The 13392-nt window shown below is 44.7% G+C and overlaps 1 protein-coding gene across 5 annotated transcripts in view; it reads left to right on the forward strand.

Annotated features, from left to right (window-relative positions):
• LOC110090494 (uncharacterized) overlaps nt 1-13392 on the forward strand; it is a 123045-nt gene that overhangs the window by 33694 nt on the left and 75959 nt on the right. For all 5 annotated transcript variants that reach the window (XM_078381239.1, XM_078381242.1, XM_072982743.2 and 2 more), the window contains exons 12-16: nt 5815-5977; nt 6074-6160; nt 9230-9364; nt 11447-11566; nt 13036-13128. In XM_078381239.1, coding sequence (XP_078237365.1) covers nt 5815-5977; nt 6074-6160; nt 9230-9364; nt 11447-11566; nt 13036-13128 — 598 coding nt within the window. The remainder of the gene's footprint in view (nt 1-5814; nt 5978-6073; nt 6161-9229; nt 9365-11446; nt 11567-13035; nt 13129-13392) is intronic.

Raw genomic sequence — 13392 nt, forward strand, 5'->3', positions numbered from 1 at the left:
TTTAGTTAAATCGATCGAGCTCAGGTACCGGGCATTCCCTAATTTATCCAGCAAATCCCCCACCTTGGGCATGGGATACGCGTCAAACTTAGAGACCGCATTAACCTTTCTAAAATCCACACAGAACCTTAGAGACCCGTCGGGTTTGGGTACAATGACAGGGAAGCTGCGCCACGGGCCCTTGGCAGGTTCTATAACCCCAATGCTTAACATATCTTCGACCTCCTTTTCTATTAGAGCTTTTACATGATGGGGCCACGTTCTACCATTTTCCCTTACCACCACCCCAGGGTCAGTTTCAATGCTGTGTTCCACCAGATTCGTTTGACCTGGAACCTTAGAAAACACTTGGGGAAATTCATCTTTCAAGGAGAGGGCTTGCTCCCTTTGGGTGGGGTTCAGGAGTTTGCCCACAATGATTTCTTCTTCCTCCTGTATTTGGCTTACTTCTGGCCCCAATTCCTCATCCGTTTCTCCATCGAAGAAGCATTCACGGTCTACCCACGCTTTTAGTAGGTTTACATGAAAAACCTGCCTTTTCCTTTTTCTATCTGGGGTTTCTACTTCATAATCCACTTCACTGAGCCGCCTCACCACTTCATACGGCCCGTGCCATTTTGCCAGAAATTTAGAAGTCTCGGTAGGCAACAACACTAATACTCTTTGCCCCTTTTCAAATTCTCTAGGTTTCACCTTCCTGTCATAGCGCTCTTTCTGTTTTCCCTGGATTAGGGTTAAATTTTCTTGAGCCACCTCCCAGGCCAATTTCAAGTTATTCCTCATCTCTACTATTTGCTGCAGGGCATTCCGTGAAGCATCTTCTCCCTCCTCCCATTTTTCACGGATGAGGTCCAGCACCCCCCTAGGTTTCCTCCCGTACAACAATTCAAACGGCGAGAAACCCGTCGAGGACTGAGGGGCTTCTCGCACTGCAAACATTAGAGGGTTAACAAACATATGCCATTTCTTGGGGTGTTCCATCGCCACTTTTCTCAACATTCCCTTCAGAGTCCGGTTGAACCTTTCTACTAAGCCGTTGGCCTGGGGATGGTAAATGGAAGTCCGGAGGGGCTTGACCCCTAACAGTTCCCACATTTGCTTAAACGTTAAGCTCATGAAATTGGTTCCCTGATCCGTTAGTACCTCCTTCGGGAACCCCACTCTCGAAAATACCCCTAAAAGCTCTTTGGCCAGCACTTTCGCCGTGGTTGACCTCAAAGGGAGGGCCTCTGGGTATCTCGTCGCATAGTCAATTATCACCAACACGTACTGATGCCCCCCTTCCGATTTGGTCAAGGGCCCCACAATGTCCATGGCAATTCGGTCAAAGGGCCTATCCACCAACGGCATGGGCACCAGGCCCGCCCCCGGGCCGGTCTTAGGTTGTGTTAGCTGGCATTTGGGGCAGGATTTGCAATATTCTTCAACGTGCTTCACCATGTCTGGCCAAAAGAACCTTTGGCGGATGCGGGCCAACGTTTTCTGTGTGGCCAAATGACCAGCCACTGGCAAATCGTGGGCCCAGTGCATTACCCAGCTCCTCAAATGGTCGGGGACTACCAGGGTTGATTCCTCCCCCTGTTCCCCTCTTCGTATCTGGTACAGCAGTCCTCGTCGTACCTCAAACCCTTCCCCATTCACCGGGGTCTCCCCTTCGAGGTTGGCTTTTTGGAAACAAGGCCTTAGGGAAGGATCATCTTGTTGCAGGCCCCTTACTTGATCTCTGGACAACTGCATTATCTCTCCTTCCCCTTCTCCCTCGTCTCGTTCGCCAACCAGTCCGTCTTCTGCTCGTCGTGCCAGGTCCTCCAGGCCTGGGCAGTCCCTGCCCAACAACATCTCGCGGGTTAAGCCGGGAACAACTCCCACCTCCAGGATTGCCTCCTGGGTTCCGATAGTCACATTCGCCCTGGCCGTATCATATTCTTTGGCGTCCCCGTGGATGCACCTTACTACCACCGTTTCCCCTAGTCTCGGTCCCTCTAATTCTCGTACCAGCGATCGGGTGCACCCAGTGTCTATTAGGGCCCTTTTCCTCTGTCCATTAACCTCGGCAGTCACCACCCACCCGGGATGGAACTTCTCACCCACCTTAGCGGCGTTCGCATAAATGTTGGCCCACGCATATTCTTCGGCCGGGCAGAACTTCCGGATGTGGCCAAACTGGCCGCAGCTGAAACAGGCGGTCATTTTTTCTTTCCCCTGGTTCCAGGTGGGGGCTAGCTTGCTCTTCGCCGGGTCTGTCGTGATTGTTGGGCGAGGGATTCGCGACCCGGTTGAGTTCACATACTCGATACGGTCGGGGCCTTGCTTTTTTGGAGTCGCCATCGGGGTACCTCGTGGAGCTCCTGCGTTTACCGCCTCCGCCATCTTGTCCTTGCTCCGGGGTTTCTCTCCCCCTGCTGCAGGGCGATTTGACCATGGATCTTCTGCTCCTAGATAGTCCTCTAGTAACGTCACAGCGCCCTCTACCGATGTGGGTTTGTGTTTCACTACCCAGTTCCTGGGTCCGGAGCTCAGTGTTGATACCAATTGTTCTAGTATCATTAATTCTAACACCTGTTCTGCCGTTTTTCCCTTTGGTTGTACCCATCTCGTGGCATTTACTCTCATCTTTTGCGCCACCGTTCGTGGGTGTATGCCCGGCTTCAGTCGCAATTCCCTAAACCGTCTGCGGTAGGCTTCTTCATTCAGATTCAGTGTGTTGAGGATCGCCGTTTTGACCTTTTCATAATCCCCTGCGTCTTCTGGGTCTAACGTGTCCACTATTTCCTGAGGCAAGCCCGTCAGGTAAGGTGTGACAATTAGGGCCCACTGGTCCTTCGGCCACTGTGCCGACACCGCCACTCGTTCAAATATATTCAGGAACGCCGCCGGGTCATCTTGGGGACCCATCTTTTGGAGTTTGATCGGTGGTCGGTGTGCGATTGCCCCTCTTCCTTCCGTAGCTGGTGTCTTGGCCGACAACCCTATTTGTGTTCTGCTTAGTTGATCTATGATGAGTTTCTGCTGATCCGCCAGTTGTTTCATCAATGCTTCTTGCCCTTCCGTTATTTGTCGTATCCATCCCTCCGTTTCTTGCGGGGCTGACAGCCCCCCGCGTTGGGCGCCAATATGTGAGGGTTCGTTTATGCGGGCTGTCCCCTCTCCAATAAACGGACGAGACTCTTGGGTAAAGTCAAACGGTAACGTGTTTATTTCAACTTTCACATCATCTGTAACGGTTCCCATAAACGGGTTTAGGGACGTTTGGAGACCAAGGTTCGGCTTGGGGGGAGTCCATAAACTATGTACAAAGGGGTTGGAGTTCTCTGGGTTCCAGGGACCTGTTGAAGGCGGCACAAGTCCCTGTCCAGGGTTCGCTTCTTCTTCTAGGGATATCAAGGGTAGGGTCTCCTCGTCTCCACTCCAACCGTCCCAGGAAGAGCCGTCCTCTATGGTGTAGCCCCAGGGGCCGGGTAGCCCCCCAGCTTCCTCAGTTCGGCGATGTGCCATTGGCGTTTCCTTTCCAGCTCTCGAGCCACCGCCTCCCGCTCCTCCCGTAGCTTCCTACGCCACTCTTTCGCCTCCGTCTCTCCCCAGTAAGACGGACGAGGCTTCAGCCCCAGTTGCCGGCGCCTCTCTGCCTCTTCATGTGGTACTCGGACTTGTTCCCACTTGTGGGTCCACGGATCCTCCATCCACACCCACTCCCAACCGCCCGGAATATCCCTCGGTCTTCCCCTTATATCCCCCATCCCTGCCTCTATCTCCTCCCCTCTCTTTCCCGCCTGAAACCGTCCCGTTTCGCGGGCAATCTTTAACCCCCTCATGTCCTCTTCTAAGTCTCGGGTGTCTACTCCCTTGTTTAGGGTGAGGGTTCCGCCGCACTCTGCTCCCCAGTCAGGGGTTTCCACTCCTTTCTCCTCCCGTCGCGGTGGGGATGGTGGGGGGGAAGTCTGGGTCTGGCTGCTATTCTTCAAGAGCAGCGGCACTCCAACCATGGCTTCCACCTTGGGAGCCTCACAAATACGCACTATTATTTGTATTTTTTTCTGTATTTTTGTTGTTATGTGTGTGTTTTTTGGTTTTTTTGTATTATAAAATAAAAAATATAAATAAAAAAACAGTATCATCTTTTAAGATTTTAAATAGTTCAACTGGAATGCCATCACCTCCACTGGCCTTGTTGTTAGCCAAGTTTTCCAAGGACCACTTGACTTCACTCTCCAGGATGTCTGACTCAAGGTCAGCAACCACATTATCTGGGTTGTTTGGGATATCCAAATCTTTCTGGTATAATTCCTGTGTGTCTTCTTGCCACCTCTTATTGATATCTTCTGCTTCCGTTAGGTCCCTCGAATTTTTGTCCTTTATAATGTCCATCTTTGCACAAAATGTTCCTCTAATATCTCCAATTTTCCTGAACAGATCTCTGGTTTTTCCTTTTCTGTTATTTTCCTCTTTTTCTTTGCATTGTTCATTTAAGAAGGCCCTCTTGTCTCTCCTTACTATTCTTTGGAAGTCTGCATTCAATTTTCTGTAGCTTTCCCTATCTCCGTTGCATTTTGCTTCCCTTCTCCTCTCTGCTATTTCTAAGGCCTCGTTGGACAGCCACTTTGCTTTCTTGCATTTCCTTTTCTTCGGGATGGTTTTTATTGCTGCCTCCTGGACAATGTTACGAGCTTCTATCCAAAGTTCTTCAGGCACTCTGTCCACCAAATCTAGTTCCTTAAATCTGTTCTTCATTTCCACTGTGTATTCATAAGGGATTTGGTTTAGATTATACGTGACTAGCCTAGCTCTATTACCCTTTGCCCTGCTTCGTTTTGAACTCCAAGGCCAAACTTCCCTGTTGTTCCTTTTATCTCTTGACTCCCTACTTTAGCATTCCAATCCCCTAGAATGAGAAGAACATCTTTCTTTGGTGTCCGTTTTAGAAGTTGTTGTAAGTCTTCATAAAATTGGTCAATTTCAGTCTCCTCAGCATTGGTGGTTGGTGCATAAACTTGGATTACTGTGATGTTGAAAGGTCTGCCTTGGATTCATATTGACATCATTCTATCATTTTTGAGATTGTATCCCATTACAGCTTTTACCACTCTTTTGTTGACTATGAGGGCTACTTCATTCCTTCTACAGAATTCTTGCCCACAATAGTAGTTATGATAATCATCTGAATTGAATTTGCCCATTCCTGTCCACTTTAGTTCACTGACACCCAGGATGTCAATGTTTATTCTTGCCATCTCCTGTTTGATCACATCCAGCTTCCCAAGGTTCATAGATCTTACATTCCAGGTTCCTATGCAGTATTTTTCTTTGCAGCATCGGACTTTCCTTTCACTTCCAGGCGCATCCACAGCTGAGCGTCCTTGGTGCTTAATCTTTGGCCCTTCAGATGTTTTGAATCTGGACTTTCAGACTAGCCAGCTAGAATGGTCAGTGGTTAGAAATTGTGACAGCTGCATCTCAGAACATCTGGATCTGAGAACCATTGGTTCCAGATTACTGGATAATTTCAGATTAGAGTGTGGTGCTCTTTGTTATCACTGTAGTGATAAGACATAAGACATTTACATGGGAATCTTGGAAATATCCTGTCTTGATATGTCCCAGATCTGTTTTACCACAGCTCTCATTAACTACCTACCAGTACAGCCATTGATCATGATCATAATAGTGGGGGATTATAGGAGTGTAAACTGGTATCCTCCAGATGTGCTAGAGTACACTCCTAGAGTACAAAGGAAGAATTTGGTAGTAGTATGAAACAAAGCCAAGTACATGGCTGTTCTCTTCCATCCCTCTTCACCTCTTCTGCTCACTTCCCAGGCATCCATTTAAACTGCCCATTCCTCAGAGCTTTCTTCTCCAGGAAACCTTTACTGTGGACAAGAAGGAAAAGCATTATTTATTGGAAACCAGAGTTTTGATACATGGACGAGATGAATGTGTTCAAACTCTCACACTTGGCTATCAAGCTGAAAATCTATATGTAAGTGAACACCAGTTTTTCTGTAACTTTCAATACAGCAATGCAGTTGAGAAACAGGTATTTATGATTAATTTTCACATATATCCTCCCCTGCAGATTTGTGCTGGCTTGGCTCATCCCTACAGCAGCAAGATTTTCCCTTCAAATATAGACGTATGTGCCAGAATGAGAAATCTCAGTCATGTAAGTTTAGGTGTGATTACACAATGAGGGAAATGTGAATTCACTCACTGTCAATTCACACCAGGGAATTTGGGTTTCCCCAGATCTGTTTGCATTAATGGCAATTTCCTCCTCTCTCTCTCTCTCTCTCTCTCTCTTTCTTTTTCTTTTTGATATCTAGTTGTCCTAGCATTACAGTGTAGGCACCAGATTTTTTTATTTTTTCTAAGAAAAGAAATTGTATGATTGGCTTGGATCCAGCCTGGGAGGATTTTTGCTTTCTACCCGCAATCTGACTTGTTTGCTTTCCCTGATCAGATCCATTCAAATACAGAAGGCAGGAGGAAAAAATATAAGGCCAGGCGAGCTGAGTGGTTGATGGGTCAAATGGAGTGTGTTTCTGTGTGTCTTTTTGAATAAAAGGCACATCTGGAAAAAATAGCTGCTAAACCATTGGTTTCCAACCTTGGGTCCCCATATGATTTTATACTAAAACTCAAAGAAGCATTTAGCACTAGCTGTGCTGACCAGGATTTCTGGGAGTTGTAGGGCAAGAAAATCTGGGTATCCAAAGTTGGAAACCATTGTCCTAATGGCTAAAAATACAGGCACTTTGTGCAAGGGACTTGGCTGGAGGGAGTTGTTAATAACCACATCAATAGAGACTGGGGAAAAAGGCAAAGCAAACCAAAAGTTTTTAATTGGGGAAGCCAGGGCACTTCCCTTCCAAAAAACCAACTATAGTGGTGCCTCGCTTAACGACGATAATCCGTTCCAGGAAAATTGCCGTTAAGCGAAAACATCGTAAAGCGAAAATAAAAACCCCACATTGAAACCCATTCAATGCGTTCCAATGAGATAAAAACTCACCATCCAGCGAAGATCCTCCGTACAGCGGCCATTTTTGCTGCCTGTATAGTGAGGAATCCGTCCCTAAACACAGCGGGGAGCCGTTTTAATTACCCGGTGGCCATTTTGTAACCGCTGATCAGCTGTTCTTTAAACATCGTTTTGTGAAGAATCGGTTCCCGAAGCAGGGAACCGATCATTGCAAAGCAAAATTCCCCCATTTAGACCATTTTGCGATCGCAATTGCAATCGCAAAAAGATCATCGTAAAGCAGATTCGTTGTAATGCGGGCCAATCGTTGGTTAGGCACTACTGTACTTTGAAAATCAGCCTCTAATCCAGGACCTTCCTAAATAGGTTGATGTGGAAGTTGGGTTGCCTCCATCCCCAGCAATGCCAGTGCAGGTTCTGTGTAACTTTGCACAAAATGGCAGAACATCACCCAGTAAAGCTTCTCCCAGCTTTGTTATTTAAAGGATGAAGAGGCTGTTCCTGGTGACTATTTACTGGGCAGCTGTTACAGGGAACAAGTTGGAGATTGGTAGAGACCATACTCAGGAGATGATGTGTCTATCATCTCCCTGTTAGTAGCCTTTTTAGAAACAAGTCCCACAACTCTTTAGAAAGGGTGCAGTGGACTGAGGCCACCCAACCCATCAGTCTCCTCAGAAGATCACTCTGAAAAGCAAACTAGTCACTTTGTATTCTCAAAGGCTTTCACGGCCAGGATCCAATGGTTGTTGTAGGTTTTCCAGGCTGTTTGGCTGTATTCTGGAGGTTTTTCTTCCTAATGTTTCGCCAGTCTCTGTGGCCGGCACAGAGGACAGGAGTTAGAACTTTGTGTTCTGGTTTAGTGTGTGGGATAGTTGAGTATTTGTAGCTGTGGGATCAGCTTTTTGTCCTCAACAAAGCCTGGCTCCCAGCACTGAAAAATACAGCCTGCAACATGGTCAACAAACTCTACCCAGCCATAAGGACCAGTTATCACTGTACACAAAAGACTAGCTAAAAACACCCATCAATCACAGTGACAGATCATCTCTCCCCCTTTCCACAACAATACACCCATAACAAAAAAAACACCCTGATCACCATAATCACCCAATCTCCTGAAAAAGGCAAAAAGCTGATCCCACAGCTACAAATACTCAACTATCCCACACACTAAACCAGAACACAGACAGAGTTCTAACTCCTGTCCTCTGAAGATGCCGGCCACAGAGACTGGCAAAAAGTTAGGAAGAAAAACCTCCAGAACATGGCCAAACAGCCCAAAAAACCTACAACAACCAAGCTAGTCACTTCTTTGGGAGGCTCCAGTCAGGAAGACGAAATCCAAGAAGAGGAAAACTTTTCTTCCAGGGTGTCATTTCCCCACCTTTTTGCCATAAACCCATTCTGATGGAAAGTCCTTCCACATTCATAGAACAGGAATGAAAGAGAAGGATGCTGAGGACTGCTCTCTTTCCTCGAGCTTTGGGACTGTTATTCGTTTCTCATTCCAAGGCTTTTTTAATGAGAGTCCTCCTCTGGCAATCTCCGAGAGTTCTTTCTGGTGGACAGACCAAGTCTCCTTGTATGTGTTATGTGTGGTGGCATCCAGTCTTTGTCTCCTCCCTTTTCTGCTTCAGTTCAAATGATCTTATCACCTGAACAGATCTGTTTTTTTAAAAAGTAGATACTCCAGTGGTAGAAGAAAAAAACTACAGATTTGTAATGATGGGAACTCTGGGCTAATTCACATTTCCTTTTTTCAACAGGGGGACAGTGAGTAAAATGTGAATCAGCATGTTCCAAACATGTAGCATTTCCTGCATGATTGATTGATTGATTGATTGATTGATTGATTGATTGATTGATTGAATGATTGATTGATTGATTGATTGATTGATTGATTGATTGATTGATTGATTGATTGATTGATTGATTGATTGACTGCCAATGTGGACAAAACGAAAGGATGAGGAGGATATAAAGAAAAAATCCACATTGCACAACTGGGGTGGGCGACTATATGGGTGAGACAGATTCCCAACACAAAATGTGGAAGAGTTTGCCATTTTCGACTACAACTCCATATAAATGCATCACAATCATATGTAATGCCTGGAGTTTGGCAAAGACCTAGAGGTGCTTAACTGCAGTTCTGTGCTTTATGTATTAGCTCTGTATATTCTCTCCATGTTTAGATCTTGCTTTGTTGACCTTGGGGTTCTAAAAACTCAAAATATCTATCCACAGGTGAAAAACGACTTTGAAGTGAACCTCAAAGTCAACAGGAAAGATGTCCTCCACTTTCTGGGCCAGTACCATAACAAATCTAACATGTCCAATTCCCAATATACTGTCCACATGGAAATGGCCCATTCATTCCAGGTACTACTTAACTCTGTAGAATAAAATCAACCTTTTCCTTTTCTCAGTCTTTCCTTCTTATCTCTCAGTTTTCCTTTGTGTCACTTGTATCTCATTTTCATTGGATTCAGGGTTAAGGGCCATAATTTTATTTGCTAATTCTAATACCTTTGTGATCAATGCATTGTATACATGAAGCACTAGAGCAAAGAATATTAATACCAGTTGCTTAATTCCCCACTAATGTCAATGGATCTTTCACGGACATAACTGGCCACATGGTTGCATTTGCATCTGTACCAGAGCCTGGAAACATTGTTCTTTTAGAAAACTACAACTCACAGCATCCCATGGGCAGCATGGCCACTGGCTTTGCTGAGTGTGTATTCCCCCCTCCCCCACAAATTCTGGTTCTCCGACACAGTTTTTCCTTGAAGAGGCAAAAGACTGTACAGTGGTGCCTCGCACAACAAGTGCACCGTAGAGCGATGCCTCAATAGGGAAAAAATCGCAGAGCGAAGGTTGGTAAGCGGTTTGCTTACCGACCTTCGCTTTGCGACCCGCCGATTAGCTGTTCGGCGGCTACAAAATGGCCACCGAAAGCCGCAAAATGGCCGCGCACAGCGTTTTCGCGCCCTCGTTAAGCGAGGGGAGGGCGCGAAAATGGCTGCCAGCCATCGGAGAAACATCGCTGAACGGTGAGTACAGCAGCCGATTGGAACACATTAAACACTGTTTAATGCGTTCCAATGGGCTTTTCTGCCCCGCTCAGCGATGTTTTCACACAGCGAGGGTTAATCCGGAACTACTGTATGTACCACAAATCTCAGCTTTTGCTATTGTGATGAAAAATTCCCTGAATTAGAGTACAGTATTTAGCTTTCATTCCTGAGAGGCCACTTATCTTTAACACCTATATGAGAACAAGCAGGTACAACATTGTTTTCCCATAATAGGAACAAATGACATTTGATGAGTGCACATCTGGAAGTTTGTATTCGAAAATTAAATTAAAAAAACACAATTTACACATTTTTAATGTTCAGGATGGAAAAAAATGAAGTCTAAAAAATAAATCTTGAGAGAAGAAAAACTTTCCTATATCAAACCCCTAACCTAGCCTCACATGTATAACTTTGGCTGTATAACCAAAATAGTGGAATTAGTAAATGAAGTGACCCTAAAGTCATGGGAAAACTAATCAGAACATATTTTGTCAGTCTGCTAATAAACGTACGTATATATAACATATAAATTAAATTTTTATTCAATTCTATATAAATTGTATAAATTAAATTGTTTTGTTTTTTTCTTATAAAGGTAGGATAAGGCAGCTGGGATGGGGGTACCCTCGGAGGTGGGCAGTTTGAACGGATACATTACAAATCAATATTTTTCATAGTAATTCTATACATTTGCTTCTAGTAATAGTTCCACATATCATAGAAATATAAACAGTGAGCAAGAAGAAAAAAATCAAATCCAGACACATATCTTGTTGTTCTAATTATTGAGTCTAGTATATCTGGCAAGATATTTAATATGAGTAGTTCTGGTACCATCAGTATTGGAGTTTCTAATATCTCTTGTACCATCTGATTCACTTTACTCCAGTATCTTTGGGTGTCTTTGCACATTCACCACATGTGATAAAATGTTCCTTCTTTCTGCTTACATTTCCAACATATATTTGAAATCTGGGTACTTATTTTAGCCAGTGTTGTGGGGATCAGGTACCATTTGTAGAACATTTTATATATATTATCTTTAAATACAACAGATTTAGTTAATTTTATATTTGTTTTCCAAATTCATTCCCATTGATCCAGTTCAATATTATGTCATACATTCTGTGCCCATTTAATCATGCATGCCTTAATACATTTTCCCTCTGATTCTAGAAGAATTCTGTCAAAGTTCTCCTTTTTGGTTTCTGAGACTTAAGATATAATTTTTTGTCCTTTCCTTCTTTAGCTTATATGCTACCTACTTTTACCTACTTTACCTACATTTATCTACTTTATTCACATTTTCAAAATATGTTTGTTTCGTAAATTTCAATTTATTAAATTAAATTGTTAACACCTTTTCCTTTCCTACTAGTTCAAGATTCCACAGTCAGTCTCTATGAGTGGAGAACTCCTTTCAAGGGAATCCAAACTAGCCAATTGTGTCTGGGTTTTGATGATCAAAGCTACAATCAACCAGCAAAACATTTCCCAGGTCAGGTTTCATAGTATGGTTCCAGGCAACAAAATGTCAATATTTTCACCAGATGAATCCTAGCTAGACTATGGAGAGCAGTCCCTTCAGATTTCTTGCAGCCTAGTGGCAAGGCAAAGCAAAGCGTGCTGCTTATATACCGCCCCATAGCACTTCAAGCACTCTCTGGGTGGTTTACAATTTAATTATGCAGGCTACACATTGCCTGGGTACCCTCGGAAGGATAGAAGGCTGAGTCAACCTTGAGCCGGCTACCTGGGATTTGAACCCCAGGTCGTGAGCACAGTTTTAGCTGCAGTACAGCAGTTTAACCACTGTGCCACGAGACCAGAGAAGTTCTTTGCAGAGAAGCCACCTACTTGCTGTTCAGTTGTTCACTACAGGGGTAGCCATGCACAGATCAAACAGGTCAGGACTGACCCTGCCACTAGGCAGTGAGGCATCTACCACAGCCGGTAGAATGCCAGCAGGTTTAAATAGTGCTGCTGCTTAGCGCTCCCAAGATAACTCATTCTCTAGAACTGAGCAATCCCTAATTGTCTCAGTCAAGGAATTGGTGCTCTGGGTAGCAGTGATGAGGGAATGAGGGGAGTGGCGGCCATGTTCCTGTGCCTCAGGCAGCTTGGGCCACTACAGGCAAAGTGCCTCTTTGGGGTCAGGCCCAAGGAGTGCAGTAAGCAGCACAATAGTCTGCTGAAATCATGCTGATGGTGAAGTAAGCACAGAACTCTGCCACATATTTTTTTCACCTGAATTGTTCTTCTCAGGTATATTTCACAATTCTTTTTTGAATACCAGACCCAGGTGTTGGTCAGTGGTTTTCCTATCTTAAGTTAGCATCAGTAATGCAATGGATCATGATCATCATTGGCCATAATATTAGGATAGGAGAGCTTGGCTACAACCCGGTGTCTCCTATTTAAAATGACTAAGTGACTGTGGTCATTTCACCACCATGTTTGGCTAAGATCTTCAAGGGCTGAACAGAAGAGTCTCCTATTGGAAGCCACCACCCCCTGGCCAATAGTAGACGTGGTTTTCTCCTCTCACTTGCCCTTGGTTGTGTGACTAGGCATCCAATTGTTTTTTTTTTCTCACCAGATACTTTGAGGGGACATGATGGGTGGCCAGCAAAGCAGTTAGAATCCCTTAGATGATTCCCCTTGTGCAATCCTGTAAGTCAATAGGATTCTGTCTCACCTCTTTGCAACTAATCTGTTGCAATGAACACATCTATTCCGGGTTGTCACCATATGTGTGTGTCAATTTGAATCTACCTGTGGTTTCTAGTTAAACTGTCGCTCTGACCAGGCCTGCCATCAGTGGGACTGCAACCCCCATTGTCTCCAGCAAGTAAGGATGATGTTGCCATGTGGAGGAGGAGAGGGTTGGGGAAGGCTGACATAGCCACTGTTTTTCCTAATCAGAACTTTCCCTTATCCTCTTTTGAATCCCTTTTGACCCAACAGTTCAGTGCCTGGCTGAATGGATCCAATACTGGTTTTGGAATTTATTCTCAACTTTCCCACTGGAATCAGTTGAACTTTCCTGCAGGCTTTCAGGTACCATGATTTATAGTGTTTCCAACCACCACAAATAATGTTCTCCTGGCCCAAATAATTACTCCAGTAAACAAAACAATCTAGCATGTTGATTCTTCTTCTACTTCCCTGAATCAGTCTATAGAAAGCACAATTTGCCTGGTGCAATACAAATCGAGTCTGTGGAAGTCTCCTTATATTTGTCTGGTAAAATTCCTTTGCCTGAAAATATCAGCAAGAAACCAGTGGTTCAAAGGATAGCTATAAAAATGCTATGTTTGATTC

The sequence above is a fragment of the Pogona vitticeps genome, chromosome 13 (assembly GCF_051106095.1).
Source record: "Pogona vitticeps strain Pit_001003342236 chromosome 13, PviZW2.1, whole genome shotgun sequence".
NCBI classification, from domain to species: Eukaryota; Metazoa; Chordata; class Lepidosauria; order Squamata; family Agamidae; genus Pogona; species Pogona vitticeps.